This window comes from Rhipicephalus sanguineus, chromosome 7 (assembly GCF_013339695.2).
Source record: "Rhipicephalus sanguineus isolate Rsan-2018 chromosome 7, BIME_Rsan_1.4, whole genome shotgun sequence".
In the NCBI taxonomy this organism is placed as follows: domain Eukaryota; kingdom Metazoa; phylum Arthropoda; class Arachnida; order Ixodida; family Ixodidae; genus Rhipicephalus; species Rhipicephalus sanguineus.
The window spans coordinates 164,611,598-164,625,523 of NC_051182.1; the positions used below are offsets into that span (position 1 = coordinate 164,611,598).

The 13,926-nt window shown below is 46.5% G+C and overlaps 1 protein-coding gene across 2 annotated transcripts in view; it reads left to right on the forward strand.

The window, feature by feature from the left end:
- LOC119400460 (ras-related protein Rab-37) overlaps window positions 1-13,926 on the forward strand; it is a 115,705-nt gene that overhangs the window by 37,755 nt on the left and 64,024 nt on the right. The window contains exon 2 of one of the 2 annotated variants that reach the window (XM_037667506.2): window positions 12,739-12,849. The exons of the other annotated variant lie outside the window; for it this stretch is intronic. Within the exon in view, the coding sequence (XP_037523434.1) occupies window positions 12,739-12,849 (111 nt within the window). The remainder of the gene's footprint in view (window positions 1-12,738; window positions 12,850-13,926) is intronic. 2 annotated transcript variants of the gene reach the window in all.

Consider the following 13,926-nt stretch of genomic DNA (forward strand, 5'->3'; position numbering starts at 1 on the left):
AGCCCTCCGCTACCGCGTACATCATAAGCCGAGTCTTGCGAGGCCATAGGGGAAATCCTCGAGACAATGTCCGCTGCGGAGTTTCGTGGCGAGGTAGGGGATCGCACCACTCCACCAAATATGTTACGGAACAAGACACCAGCTCAGAGGGATACGTATCCCTGTATTGTTTACAGCAATAGGCGAGCAGCGCAACCGACGCGAACAGCACGCGCCAGTCTGTCTGTTTCGTCCTTCTCTTCGTCTCCTTGGCCGCAATGCCGCTGGTACGTAGCAATATCGTGGTTTTGGGACGTAAGACCCCAACAAATAAAACAAAATTACGATGACGATGGGGTTGGTGGTGTTACCTCTTCCACTAATGATTGAACGAAAGAACGGGAATTTGAAGGGCTCGTTTTTCTTTGCTAGGCAAAATATTAATTAGAACTAACAGACAAGAGAGCCAAAAAACAAGAAAGCCAAGGCTTTATTGTCTGTTAGTTTCTAATTAATCTTTTCCGCCAATGGCACGCAACCACAGTTGGAGATAGGACGAAGCGGGTAGTATTATCGAATGAATAATGATGGTAATAATAAATATACAAATGTAAGATATTTAGATGTAAATACTAAACTAGTTTATGTTAAGTCAAACACATTAGTGTATGCCAGCAATTTAGTCAGCCTTGCATTAACAAGAAGAAACGTCAATAAATTAAAAAAAAAAGATAAACTACATCAGCGCTTAAGGTGAGGCGTTCAAGTGAAGAAGGTAACTTAAAATTTTGAATTTTAATAATAATCTTTTTAAAAAGACTTTCTCCTTTGCGCGGTACTTGAATGTTTAAGTTTTCGGAAAGCAGCGCTCGGGGCACCATAGCTTGGTCGATCGGTTCGTTGTTTTTTCAGTGAAATGGCGCTACCCACACTGGGCCGTGAGTCAAGTGGCACAAAGATTTTTTTAAGTAAAAATAATTTGGGAATTTCGCGATAGAGGGATTACAAACAAGTTGTATTTTTATGGTGAAATAAATTCAGACGAATTTAGTAACTGAAAATTGAGATATGGGCGACATATGCTTGAAAAGCAGATACGAACGAGCATTCTTTTTCAACGCCATACATGTGGTATAAATCCGCACTGAAACAGAAAGAAAAAAATACAAGAAAATTAAAATAATTTTTTTATTAATTTTACATTTTACGCAATTGAGGTAAAGAAATTATTAAGAAGGAAATTAAGGCGGTAGACAAAAAGCTAAGCGACGCGAACCCACATCTTCGCAATTCAATCGGGCTTGCGTCCCTCCTGCGGCCAGTTGGTCTTCTCCCACTCCTAATTCCCTCTCTTAATCATTCATTTTTTCGTGCTTTACGTCAACTCAAGCAATTTTGCCTATGCCTCCGTTGGTTGTCATGTTTATTTGTTTTACTGTTAATAAATAAATAAATAAATAAATAAATAAATAAATGAATGAATAAGTGTGAGAGAGTGAGAGAATGCGGACCACTTAGATGAGTTTCTGCGTCGTTGCGACAACTTGTTTCATGGTGGGCGTGCCTTGCCAATCCCTCAGGATGAATGCGCCATTCTGACACACGGAGCCTTAAGCGTATTTTGTTATGCGTCATACACATCCGTGTGCATGCACATATCATCAACATTATTGCGTAGAAAGCTCAACAATGTATTGGTTTTCGTGACGGAGACTTTGGACAAAAGCTACGGCCGGTGACGTTGTTCTGCTCGTGTGTGATCGTGTCGTCCATTGCCTCGCTGACCGAAAACAAGCTTCGCGTCATTTTAAAGTCCAAAATTGTTTTCCATCTACGTGTTTCTTTTTATTTTTTTCTGCGCGACGTGGACGGGCACGAGCAGATGTCCCGATGACGGGAGAGGGCGCGCAAGGACGGACGAACGCGCACGTGTACGCCACGACTGCGAGCTCTTCTTCTGTCGCACTAATGTTTCGGTGCTCGGTAGATGCAAGAGCTCTGTACGGATATTTAGCCATATATTTTCTTCTTTTTCTTTCATTTCATTTATTTGGGCATTTCACAAAATGTCCACGATGTGGGCACAAGGAGGGTTTCTGTCTCCCGACTTGGCCCACTATTCGCGAGGCACTTCAGGCAGGTACGCCACAAGACAGAACAGAGAAATATGCAATAAATACGCAACACTACAAAAATAGGAGCGTATAAACAAAGGTGCGAGCAAACTGTTCCTCGTAAAAAAAGAATGTTTACACATTTTCAAAAATGGAAATGTAATATGGAAAACAATAACTTAATACACTCAACACAGGCGACATAGAATTGCGTTTAATGTATTACGTTCACAATTCTTTTCCTTAATTTTGTAGTCTCGCTAATATAGGCAATATTTATGGACGAATATGGTGAGGCATGTGAACAAGCCGGAAGAGAGAACTATGACTCTTCGTGCTATGGAAAAGCATTGACTGACAGTGGAGAAAGAGTACGGGGTTTAATCGATAGCAGATATGAAAAAAAAAAACTGCTTTGTTGAACTAACGAAAAGGTGACCCCGAAATTAGGACGGAAACATTTTAGGAAAACTATAAGGGAAGCGCTTTACTGTTTGAAGCGAGGTCGGGTTCCCTTAGAACGCGTTGTTATAAAGTGAGATTCAGTAAAGAAGAAGCGATGGAGGTGAAAATACTCGAGACCCGTGTACATAGGTTTGGGTGAACGTTAAAGAACTCCAGGTCGTCAAAATTTTCGGTGCGCTCCGCTACGGCGTCCCTCGTAATCATGTCGTGGTTTTGAAACGTAGAACTTCAAATATTATTATTGAAGAAGAAAAAAATGTACATATTTGGGGGAAGCTAAGGAAACGACAAATCATATTTTAAGTGAATGTGGTGTGATATTAAGGCACTAGCCGACATGAAGCCCTGGGGTTTTGGGACAGCACGGGAGAGGTGAACATGTCCGCCATAGAGATCAGTAAACGACGGATTGGTGGGGGAAAAGTTTGGGAGAAAGGACGAAAACGAAATAGCATTCAAGCCAAGGTTACTCCACCGTAAAATGCTGAATGCTGAGCTACGAATTTGCGCTCTTTCTTGGAAAAGCATTAAATGTGGGCGAGCAAGAAGTTAGGCCGAATTAAACATCGAGTCTGATGGCTCACAGGCATCTGCTCTGGTTGGTATCGCATTGCGAACACCGAGAGTGCGAAAACAACACGGAGACACACTATGGCGGTCTAAATGTAATTTGTAGCGAGGCGCTGCACATGTATGCTCTGTATATACACCGCAGGAAATTATCCTTCCAGCGCACCGCACTTGAGCATGATATATATATAACAGGCTGAATAGACGAAAAACAACAAATGAGCGACCTCTGAACGTGTTATGAACTTAGGTGAGCTCTTAGTTATGCCACCGATGCATGCGTCCTTTCGTTTCCAAAATCAGTTTTGTCAGAACACCACTGCTCTATTTTCTTTCTTCGTTGCTTTGGTATTCTAGGTTCTAACTGTGCTTCCAAACGTACAAATTTTTATAACCTCGTGTTAAAGTTTAGTAATCGCTTTTGTACGTTCCTGTTTGGTGAAACAGAGTGCGCGCAATCTGTAACGTGTGCGTTCGACTAATAACCGGCAGCGGTAAGATTCAGGTGCGAAGCATTTCTTGGCCAACCAAAGGCACTGTGACCATTTCTGTCTATACCTAGCCACTTACGTCTTCTCGTGCTCTTCTTCTTAATTTGGTATGTACTAAAATTGTCATAGGAGGATGTGAGTGTATAACCGTTTATCACTATAAAGGTACGGTCACCTTTGTGGATGCAGCTTTGTAATGTTACCGTCAGTATCGCGGAGTGTGCATGGCGAGACGTAATATGCCTGTTCGTTTGCTTAGCAGCGGACACGGGGGATTGTGGCGGCATAGAAAGAAAACAAGAAGGGTGTCCTCTTTTATAATGCTAATATGTCCCAGTAAATATCTTTTTTTTTTAAATCTCAGCGACGGTATATACAGTATCCTTCCTCGAGCTCGTCTCGAATGACATCAGGTATATAGACTGGTGATTTGCAAGAGCTTCCCGTCCACGGCATACGTACGCGCGGGCATCGATTGGTCGTTTCGTGACGCACGACCCTGTCCTGCCCTGGGGCAGCACGGGGCTCGATGCTAATCCCGCTCTCATTTGCATGCTCTCAAACGGGGATGTCCGGAGTGACGGACGCGAGGGCTTTTCACCGCTTCACTTGAACGGTGCAGCGTGCGGGAAGTTGCAAGTGCGGGGTCACCAAGTCACCATCACTGTGCAGCCACGTTTCAGCATATTGCAGACTATGACGTCAGCCGACGTTGGATCGCTAACCGCTCACGAAAACCTGATTTATGGTCGGTTAAAACCGAAGATTAGTCTCCGCACACAGCCGTCCCAACTAGAGAGAATTTGCGTAGATACCCCATTCATTTTTATTTGCTGGTTTCAATGACGTCAAGCACCTTTCGCGTCTGTCAGGTAGGAGACCTTCTCATTTAGACACATGTTCGTGTTGCTGGTTCTCGGTCGAAAAGTTGAACTTCCTGGCAAACTTCAGCAAAGATTACGACATCACTGCTTAGCCAAACGTAATAACTTAAGCAGCTTCGACGAACTTTTAAATCAGAATGTGCGTAGTATTTGCACTAGCAGGGAATAAGTACTTATGGTTAGAATGAAAACCACCTAGCAGGGCTATATTGCACAGATGAGTGGCAGGCGCGCCGCAGTTCAGGGGGCGGAGCTTGTATTCATTCTTAGGTTGTAGCCGACTATAGGGGGCTAGAAATGCGGTGAAAGCAGCGTGAACGTAATAGCACGGAACAAATAAGGAACACAGGACGACGCGTATCGTGTTCCTTTCTTGTCCCATGCTGTTACGTTCGTGCTGTTTTCACCGTCATTAATCTCTGACTTGCCCAGCAAGCTTCACTACTCAAGATCACTCGCAAGAAAAACACACACACACACACACACACACACACACACACACACACACACACACACACACACACACACACACACACACACACACACACACACACACACACACACACACACACACACACACACACACACACACACACACACACACACACACACACACACACACACACACACACACACACACACACAGCGTTACTGTGTCTGTTTTCCCAAGTCGCACCAGCTTGCCCGACAACTGTTCTGAACCGGTCACGAGTTTCTATCGCGTGAAAACATTGTCGTGTTGTTCTAAAATTAAATTGTAGTACTTTGGGTGCCGAAATCACCATATAATAACGAGGCATGCGGTAAGAGCTGGAAGTGGGGTATTCCGAGATAATTTTATCTACATGAGGTGCTTTAACGTGCACCTAAATCTAAGTACACGGGTGTTTTTGCATTTCTCCCTCATCAGAATGTGTCTGCCGTGGTCGGGAATCGAACCCGCGTCCACACGCTTATAGCAGTGCAACACTTTAGTCTCGAAGCACGCCGGGTTCTCATGTTCTTACGATATCTTCGGTTTCCAACTTTTCGCGGTGATGCACGCATTTATCGAGAAAAAAGGCCGCTGATGACCACGGATGTTGCCCTCTTGCTTGCTGGCTTCGGGTAGTTTGGATTCTTTTCGTCTTACCATTTTTTTTAAAAAGTACCTCGTAGTTTAGCAGTACTAATGGGTACTTAATACGTGTGCTTCGCGTACACCGAAGTCATTAAGGCTTTTGATAGTCCCTTGCTGGGCAGCAGACTGGAGGAAAGGTGCACCGCATCTCATCAGACCATAAGTGCATGCAGGAAGAAGTGTAGTGCTTCGAGGTAACCAAGCTACTATTTCTAATTTCTGCTTATAGGCGTTAAAGTGACTGCTGACGCGGGGAAACACACGCTTGCTATTTGAAAGACTGGGAGTTTCTTTCCTTATTTCTTAGCCCAGTTAACAACGCTGCACTGGGAAAGGGGAGAAGATATTTCGAGAGAAGAAAACGCTAAGTGCTGGGAGGAAGCAAGGAAGAAACGGGCGGAAATACAGGGAGGCTGGCTACACTGCGATGGAAAAAAGAGGGAAAGGGGGAATGAACGCGACAAAAAAAGGGAAAGGCCCATAAGCGAAAAAAAAAGAAAAATGAACTAGACTGCGGCACTGTTTAAAGTTTGTCTCTAAGGCCGGCTTTCCTTAAAAAAACGCGACAACGCTTTCAACGCCTTCTGTGCTCAGGACGGACTCGGCCAGTGTCCCAGGACCCTTTCTTCCGACAAAGGGTGACTGTCCAGTCTGTATAACGTATTGGCAAGTTCTTGTGTTGGCGCACTGAAACGGGGACACGCAGGAGATGGACGATCTTTTCTTCACTTGTTGGCCATTCCAATCCGAAATGAGTAGGCATTCGTGAGGGCCACGCCAAGCCACAGGTGGCACAAAAGCGTCTCCTCTGCTCGAGATATTCCTGACGAAACACGGAGCTGTAGATTGTGATCGAAGCTGTGTAGCTAAATGCTGGCGTCACCGGCTTAATGAAAGTTCGGTGCTCTATACTTCATAAACGATCGATCAGTCCGGTTGGCTTCAGGGCTACCGCGCCTGTGACCTGTTCGTAGCTACGATGTGCGAGAACGTGTCTTAGGATGTTGTGCTGTGCGGTGGCAGAGTCTCTCGTTACCGATAAAAACAGCGCGAAAAATTAACACACGCAGAAGGAGAAAACAGACGAGAACGTCTGTTCTTCTGTGTGTGTTGATTTTTCGCGCTATATTTATTGGTAACAATGGTAGGCCAACAAACTGTCCTTCTGAAGCAAAGTCTTTTATTTTTCATAAAGGGAGAATCACAGGACTTGCTTTATAGTCTTCCCAAAACAGCAAACTTAGCACTCGGCGCTACCGGCCATTCCAAATCAAAAACGTCTGGTGAATGCAACATCTGGGCGTAGATAACGCAACGTTGTTTCCTCACATCGGGAAAGGCCCAGTAACATACGCAACTGCAAAAATTGGTCGTGATAATGTAAGCGATAATAATGCCTAGGACCCATAACCATGATATGATTATCAGGGACGCCGTAGTGGAGGGCTCCAGAAATTTAGACCACCTGGGATTCTCTAACGTGTACCTAAATCTAAGTATACGGGCCTCAAACATTTTCTCCTCCATCGAAAATGCAGCCGCCGCGGCCGGGATTCGATCCCGTGACCTTCGGGTCAGCAGTCGATCGCCATAACCACTAGACCACCGTGGCGGGACTGTAAGCGATAATGAGATAACTTTCAGGTGTGACGTTAGCTGAAAAGCATGAGCACGGATTCAGCTTGAACGGGAGTAGTCAAAGTAATGTGCGTAATGTTTTTGTCACACACGGCTCACATTGTTTTCTTCATGAAGTCCCCACATATCTTTTCCTTTCTTTTTTTTTTAGGGGACACGTGGGCCTTAGAAATTTTTTAATAGTTGGGTGAACTGAATGAAATTTAATACACCCATTAAATTTTTTCTGCGCATTCCAAATCTTTCAGTAGATTTTTAATACCTGCATTAGAACAAAATATATGCAATTTCTATTAGCATATTTCTTACAGGGCTTTTTGGCACCTTCACTTGCCGAACACAAAGTATGTGGCAAGATTGCCAGGAAGCCAGTCTAGGCGGTGATGTTAACTTGATTGTTTTCAACGACCTCGTAATGCAAAATAAGCAGGTACAAACATGAGTGAAAAGATTTTCCTGCGTGCTATTTATGGTTATCGAGAATTATAGTTGTGTGAACAACATTATATGAAAATAAATAGCATCACCAGCTAGACCAGCTTTCTGACAATCTTACCACATACTTTGTCTTTGTGCTTGGCAAGTGAAGTTGCCAAAAAACCCCGTAAGAAATATGATAAATAAGTTTCAGAAATGTTAGAAATCGCATATCTGTTGTTCTAATGCTGCTATTAAAAATTTGCTTAGAAATGTAGAATATGCAGAATAAACTGATAAATATATTAAATTTCATTCAGTTTATCCAACTACTGAAACAACAATTTTTTAAGACCCACGTCTACCCTTAAGTTGACGCGCTATGCTTTTGGTCGCGAGATCTAGCAGTGAGAGAAGCACTGTCTTCGTAGCGCTACCTGCTTTGCGTACGGAGCTTCGTGTACGCGTGCAGAAGCCTAATCGCGCGCCTGCAGGTCGAGCCACACCGTGCTTGCTCTTCTATAGGCCGTAGATTTCGGCGAAAGAGGGCCAACGCATGTAGGCGCACGCTTAAATCCGAGCCGAGGATCAGAACACGGTGTTTAGCGACATGTCCCGCTCGAAACACACACTGGCGACCAGCTGCGCTTTATCGGCGTCCCGCACGCGCTTGTCTGCTCGCATTCTCACGCCACAGCAGCTGCGCCGACCGCTCGTAGCGTTAGCTCCGCACACCTGCACGTCGCAGTTACCTGACCTACAGACATCAAAGCGAATCTCTCTTTGAGAACCTCTTTTACTGCTGCTGTCTAGCACGAGCTACTTCCTGGGCTGTGTTTCAGTACTCCGGACGGCATAAAATAGGACGGCCATCTTAAAGGGACACTACATAGAGGAAACCGACTTTGATCGTATTAGTACATTACTCTTTCACGATGCCAAAATCACCACGCTTACCACGAGAGCACGCTCGGTAAGCGAGAAAACACGCAAAAAGGAAATGCGGGTGGCGACGCCACATTGAAGTTCCCACACCAAGCGCCCTGACGTCATAGATTGCGTCTACTGGTACCTACGTCGTTCTTAATCCGTCAAAATGAGATGCACTTTCCTCTGAGGGGGCCAGAGACTTAACATACCAAGTTTTAGGAAATTTCGTTGGACCAATGTCGCCAAAATACAAAAAAAAAAGAAATCCGTGAAGTCACGCGCGGAGATTTCGGCGCGAAATTTAAAAATGAGACTTTGTCCTTGATCGTCTCCTCTATTAATAAAGCTATGATGTTGAAATTAACGACATAAGAGTTTTCAGAGTAATTTATCAATTTAAACCGATTCGTTGTTTCACTTTCTCGGTCCGTTTCTCACGTAGCCTGCAAAGTAGACTGATTCGCGAGGACAGCAGTAAAGACAAATACGATGCAGGCTACTTTGCTTTCGGTGCAAGATGACGGCTGAGCGGAATGCTTGGATCTCGCCGGTATGGTCGTCTGCCGACAACTCGGTGCTTTCTCATGCGCTTAATGTAAGCTACGTTCGGTTTTTCATAGATTCAAAGTCGAAAGAAGCTAAAGAAACAAATGTTCTCTTTGTTTTCCTTAGCTCACTCTTGTCGACGCGAGGCGGCGTCACGTCGCATAGACGTCATTCAGACGCGTTCCATTATTCGGACGATTGGGGCTCGATGCTGTCTTCTAAGCTGTCAGCGTACGCAGTCTACGACATTGACCAGTATTGAAACACTCGTCCTAATAATATGAACAGCATTGACTGGCATTGAAGTATTAATGACCACTATTGAGACGCTCTTCCTAATCGTAATATCTGTGGTTTTACGTGCCAAAAGCACGGTATGGTTATGAGGCGCGCAGAAGTGTAGCGCACCGGAAATTTCGACCAACGCGCACCGACATCGCACAGTCGGCTTCTAGCATTTCGCCACCATCGAAATGCGACCGCCGCGGCTGGGATCGAACCCGCGACCTTCGGGGCAGCAGCCGAGCACCGAAACTAGTTTACCACCGAGGCGGACAAAGCGCGTGTTCTTTCTCCTCCCTTGTGATATTATTTGATTAACTAATAATCCCTAGTTAAGTTTCTATATAGCTATACTTTACGACACATATTGCAAGTGAAGAATTGCAGCCGGTGAGTTCGCAAGATATGTCCACTTGGAATGAAGTCTGAGGGCGGCCTGGATACCGAGGTGTGCACCGTCAAGCCTGCGGCACCGTTGTTCGAGCAGTTTCTAAAGCAGAAAAAAAAAACGAGAAGAAAAACGTGGTTTTTGGGCATTTAAGCACATAAGGATAACTGGGGAAACGAGATTGTCACATAGAGCGCGTCTCGAATGTCACGCTGCTTGCCTCAGTTCAGCCGAGCAGTGGCGCCAGATACGCGACACCACTGATGGATTTATTGGTTGGCTGATTGATTACGAGAGGGCGTCGTCGTGCGCTGCTCTGTAGGAGGGAGGCGATCTTTCCGGCGGCGTACGTACGACACGTTGTCACTTATGTCGGAAGTGCGACGGGCGTAGTTGGTAGCTCACACGTCACACGGTCACTCATTCGACGCGCCCGCGTCATAGGCTGCCACTCTGTGGTAACCTCCTACGTGACACGAAGTGAACCAATTTTACGGGTGTTTATTTTTTGATGGGTCAGTTGAGAGTAGTGATTCACATATATTTTCGAACTTGTAGATACGCCCGTTCATCGCTTTTAACAGAATCACACTTAGCGAGTATGATGTTTCGCAGACATTCAGTTTATGAGGTATCTCAATTTGACATAAAGTTCATGTCTGCATGCCACCCTGGCGTCACTGACTTTGTTGTGGCGTCATATGACTCAAATAAAAATGTGCTTGCGTCGCATACAATGATAACGCATAATGCCGCTGCCCACGAGAAAGCAAACTATAGAGTGCAGCGTGGGTTTCTTTTTGCTGCGCTCACGTCTCGCGGGCAAAGCGATCGCGCCAACGGAGCGAGCGTTTGTATCATGACGTCGCCTCAAGTATACCTACCGGGTGCCGAAAACTAAGTTCGTCCGTAGAAATAAACACTTTAGGAAATAGTTTAGGATGTTTTAACGCTCGTGTTGCTTTAAGCGCGCATGCGCGTTTTACCGTCCTCCGCGCGTGCTTTATTCTGTGTAAACGCCCGGGGTGATGCACAAAGAATGTGAACAGACTGGAAAATAAAGCCGTCAGATACGTTTGCACTGCCTTAGTAGATAACTTGTGACTGTGTGTCGCTGAGAGTTCGCTGATAAATAAGATGCGAAGGAAAGGCGAAGCGAAAAAAGCGAAAAAAAAATGGCGGAATACTTATAGGCCAGCTTCGTCTGTAACGCGGAGCTTTGCATTGTTGTCGCCCTGTATAAGAGCGCTGCTGCGCGTGTTCGCGTACAGCGAAGCGGAAAGTAACAGTTGGAGGAGTGTTATTGTGGAGCTGGCGAACGGGGAGGTCGTGGCTGGCATGCGGCTTTGCCCATTGGCGGCTCTGGTGAGCTAATTAGGCCCCCAACGTGGAATGCGCCGCCTCGCCTCGGTCGCAATGCTGGCAGCGCGCGTGCTTGTGCCAGTGTGTGCAGGCGAACACGGGCATTCACGCGTGCTCGGAGGGCGCGTGTGGTGCTGACGTCGGGGGGCGCGCTAGGCTTGACTTTCACGAGAGAGAGTTGTGAATTCAACAACGCTTGTATGGAGACTGGTTTAATTGTGTAAAAGCCCACAATTACGTGTTCTTGACTATTAGCTCTACTGGAAGTATGACGGGCTCGAGCAACTTGTAGCCAAGCGGACTGTTAGTTAACCATGGTTAACCTCTCCGCCTTTCGTCCCATTAAAGTTATACTTCGGGTATGATGTCTAGCTTCGGTTTACGTTGAGGGTAGCCAGCAGCCCGGATGATGGGCATTAAATTGCAGCGCCCCGCCAGACAGCGCAGTTTTTGTGCGAGGTGAGCGTCACGGCGATGTAGTGCGTGCCTGCGCTGCGTTAGATGACGGCGCCCGAAGGTGTATGTATGTGAGGTGGTGCGTTCCGACAGAGGAAGTGAAAGCGGACCGAAAAGAGACACTCCTCCTCCTGTTCATAACCATCACCATCACTACCGTCGCCTCCTCGTTATATTCTCATCAAGCATTGCGTCCTTTGGTGCGAGCAATGAGTGCGAAGATAATTTATACCTAGACGCTGCTGGGGCACGTCGGCTGGCGGGCCAGCTCTGTAGCGAACTGATCAGCGAAAGCAACGTGCACTTGTGCTCCAGCCCGTGGCCTCTGCGATCAGCTCCGGCGGCGCGCCGTCGCTCAATCGGGCGTGCCGATCCCGGAGGGTATGCGTCCAGCCCATCAGGTGTCCATGTACATCATCGCTAAAGAAGACGCACGCAAATAAAGGGGAGAAAAACTCGAGCGCTGCGTTAGGAGATCTTTATCGAAAAGAACGTGACCTGTGGGCAGGGCCGTAACACGGAATTATCTTCGAGATGAGTCTTATAGTGGGGGGTCTTACCGTGGGCCGTCTTGAAATTCCCGCTTATTTCTGCTCATGAATTTTGTACAATGCTGACGGATAATATAAGCGTGCGTGTTTTTACCTATACGTACATTGGTGTGTATGTAAGTCGTGTTAAACATTATATAGCCTCCATGATAATTCCCAAGAATGCCAAAACCCTCTGACGCTCTCTCTGGTTAGGACGCTGACTGTTGCATTATATTAACCACGTCTATCGGGCTACACATTATCGAATACGAAGTCTGGAGCACCTTTGCGCGAACGTAATCGTGTGCATCTACAGCGCATATAAGATTAAAAGGAAAACGAGACAGGACAGGCAAACGCAAAGAGGCTACAACGCTCTTTGCCTTTGGCTGCCCTGTCCCGTTCGCGCCTCGCTATATTTGCGCCCACGCGTACGCAATTTCTCGATTGTACGTCGACGGTGTGTTGGGACTTCTTTTGTTACTGCACGATGTTGTACTGCTCGCGTGCTTGTGCTCTGGAGCAGTTCACTCTAAGCACACAGCGATGAATGTCCCACCCAGGTGATGCTGGTGGGCGACTCCGGCGTGGGCAAGACGTGCCTGCTGATCCGCTACAAGGACGGCTCCTTCCTCAGCGGGGCCTACATCTCCACCGTCGGCATGGACTTCAGGGTCAGCCGCCTCACGAAAACCGCCTGCCCTTGTTTGTTTATCATTCGCTGCTCTCCGCTATTAGCCGTTGGGCAAACTCTTTATTACCAGTACTGAATTATCTGCCGTGGTGACCGAGTGGACACGGCACCTATAGCTCGTAAGACATGTTTCGCAGAGATACGCTGCGGCGTACTGCTAAATGCAGCTCAACAAAAAATACAGGTAATTAATTAATTATTCAGACGATTCCATCATTTGACAGATCCATCAACTGACAGATCAATCAATCAATCAATTAGTCAGTCAGTCAGTCAGTCAGTCAGTCAGTCAGTCAGTCAGTCAGTCAGTCAGTCAGTCAGTCAGTCAGTCAGTCAGTCAAACATTTGGAGGACCAGGGGCGTAGCCAAGGGGGGGGGGGGGGTCCAACCCCCCCCGAAAATTTTCAGTTTTGCTTGCGTATATATACACGCACACATACAAACACACGCACGAACATATATAAAGTATGGTTGAACCCCCCCCCCCCCCGAAAAAAATTTCTGGCTACACCCCTGTGGAGGACGTTTGAGCTTCGCCTTCAAGAGTAGAACGCGATAGCGTAATCGGGCCCCGTGAGCATCGCCTTCTCAACTGCTGCATCATGCACCAACTGGCCCCTCAGAACACCCTTCTGCTAGCCTGTCTTCGGTTCTCGGTGCATGCCTCAACCGTGCCGCAAGGAAACGAACGACTGCGCGCGTAACATTGGCCGTTTCAAACTATTCTAGAATGCCTACTGCAAGCATAGTTGCGCAGTGCCCACTACACCATAATTCTTCCTTTTGCGAATCAGCGAAGGGCCCACTATGCGTCCGTAAGGCAACACGCGATACCTACGAAGCTGCTCACTTTGTTGATGCTTTTGCTGATGGGGATGATTAAATATGTCTGAGCGCTTTGTAATGGGTGGACCTTTAAAACGCCCACTCGTTACGCAATTCACATGTTTTGACGTCTAGCGCGATTCTACGCTTCTGCCACGCAATATTACAGGCGTTAAGGAGACTCCTCCCACTTCAAGACATTCATACAGTGTTTTTTTTTTTCGAAGCTGTT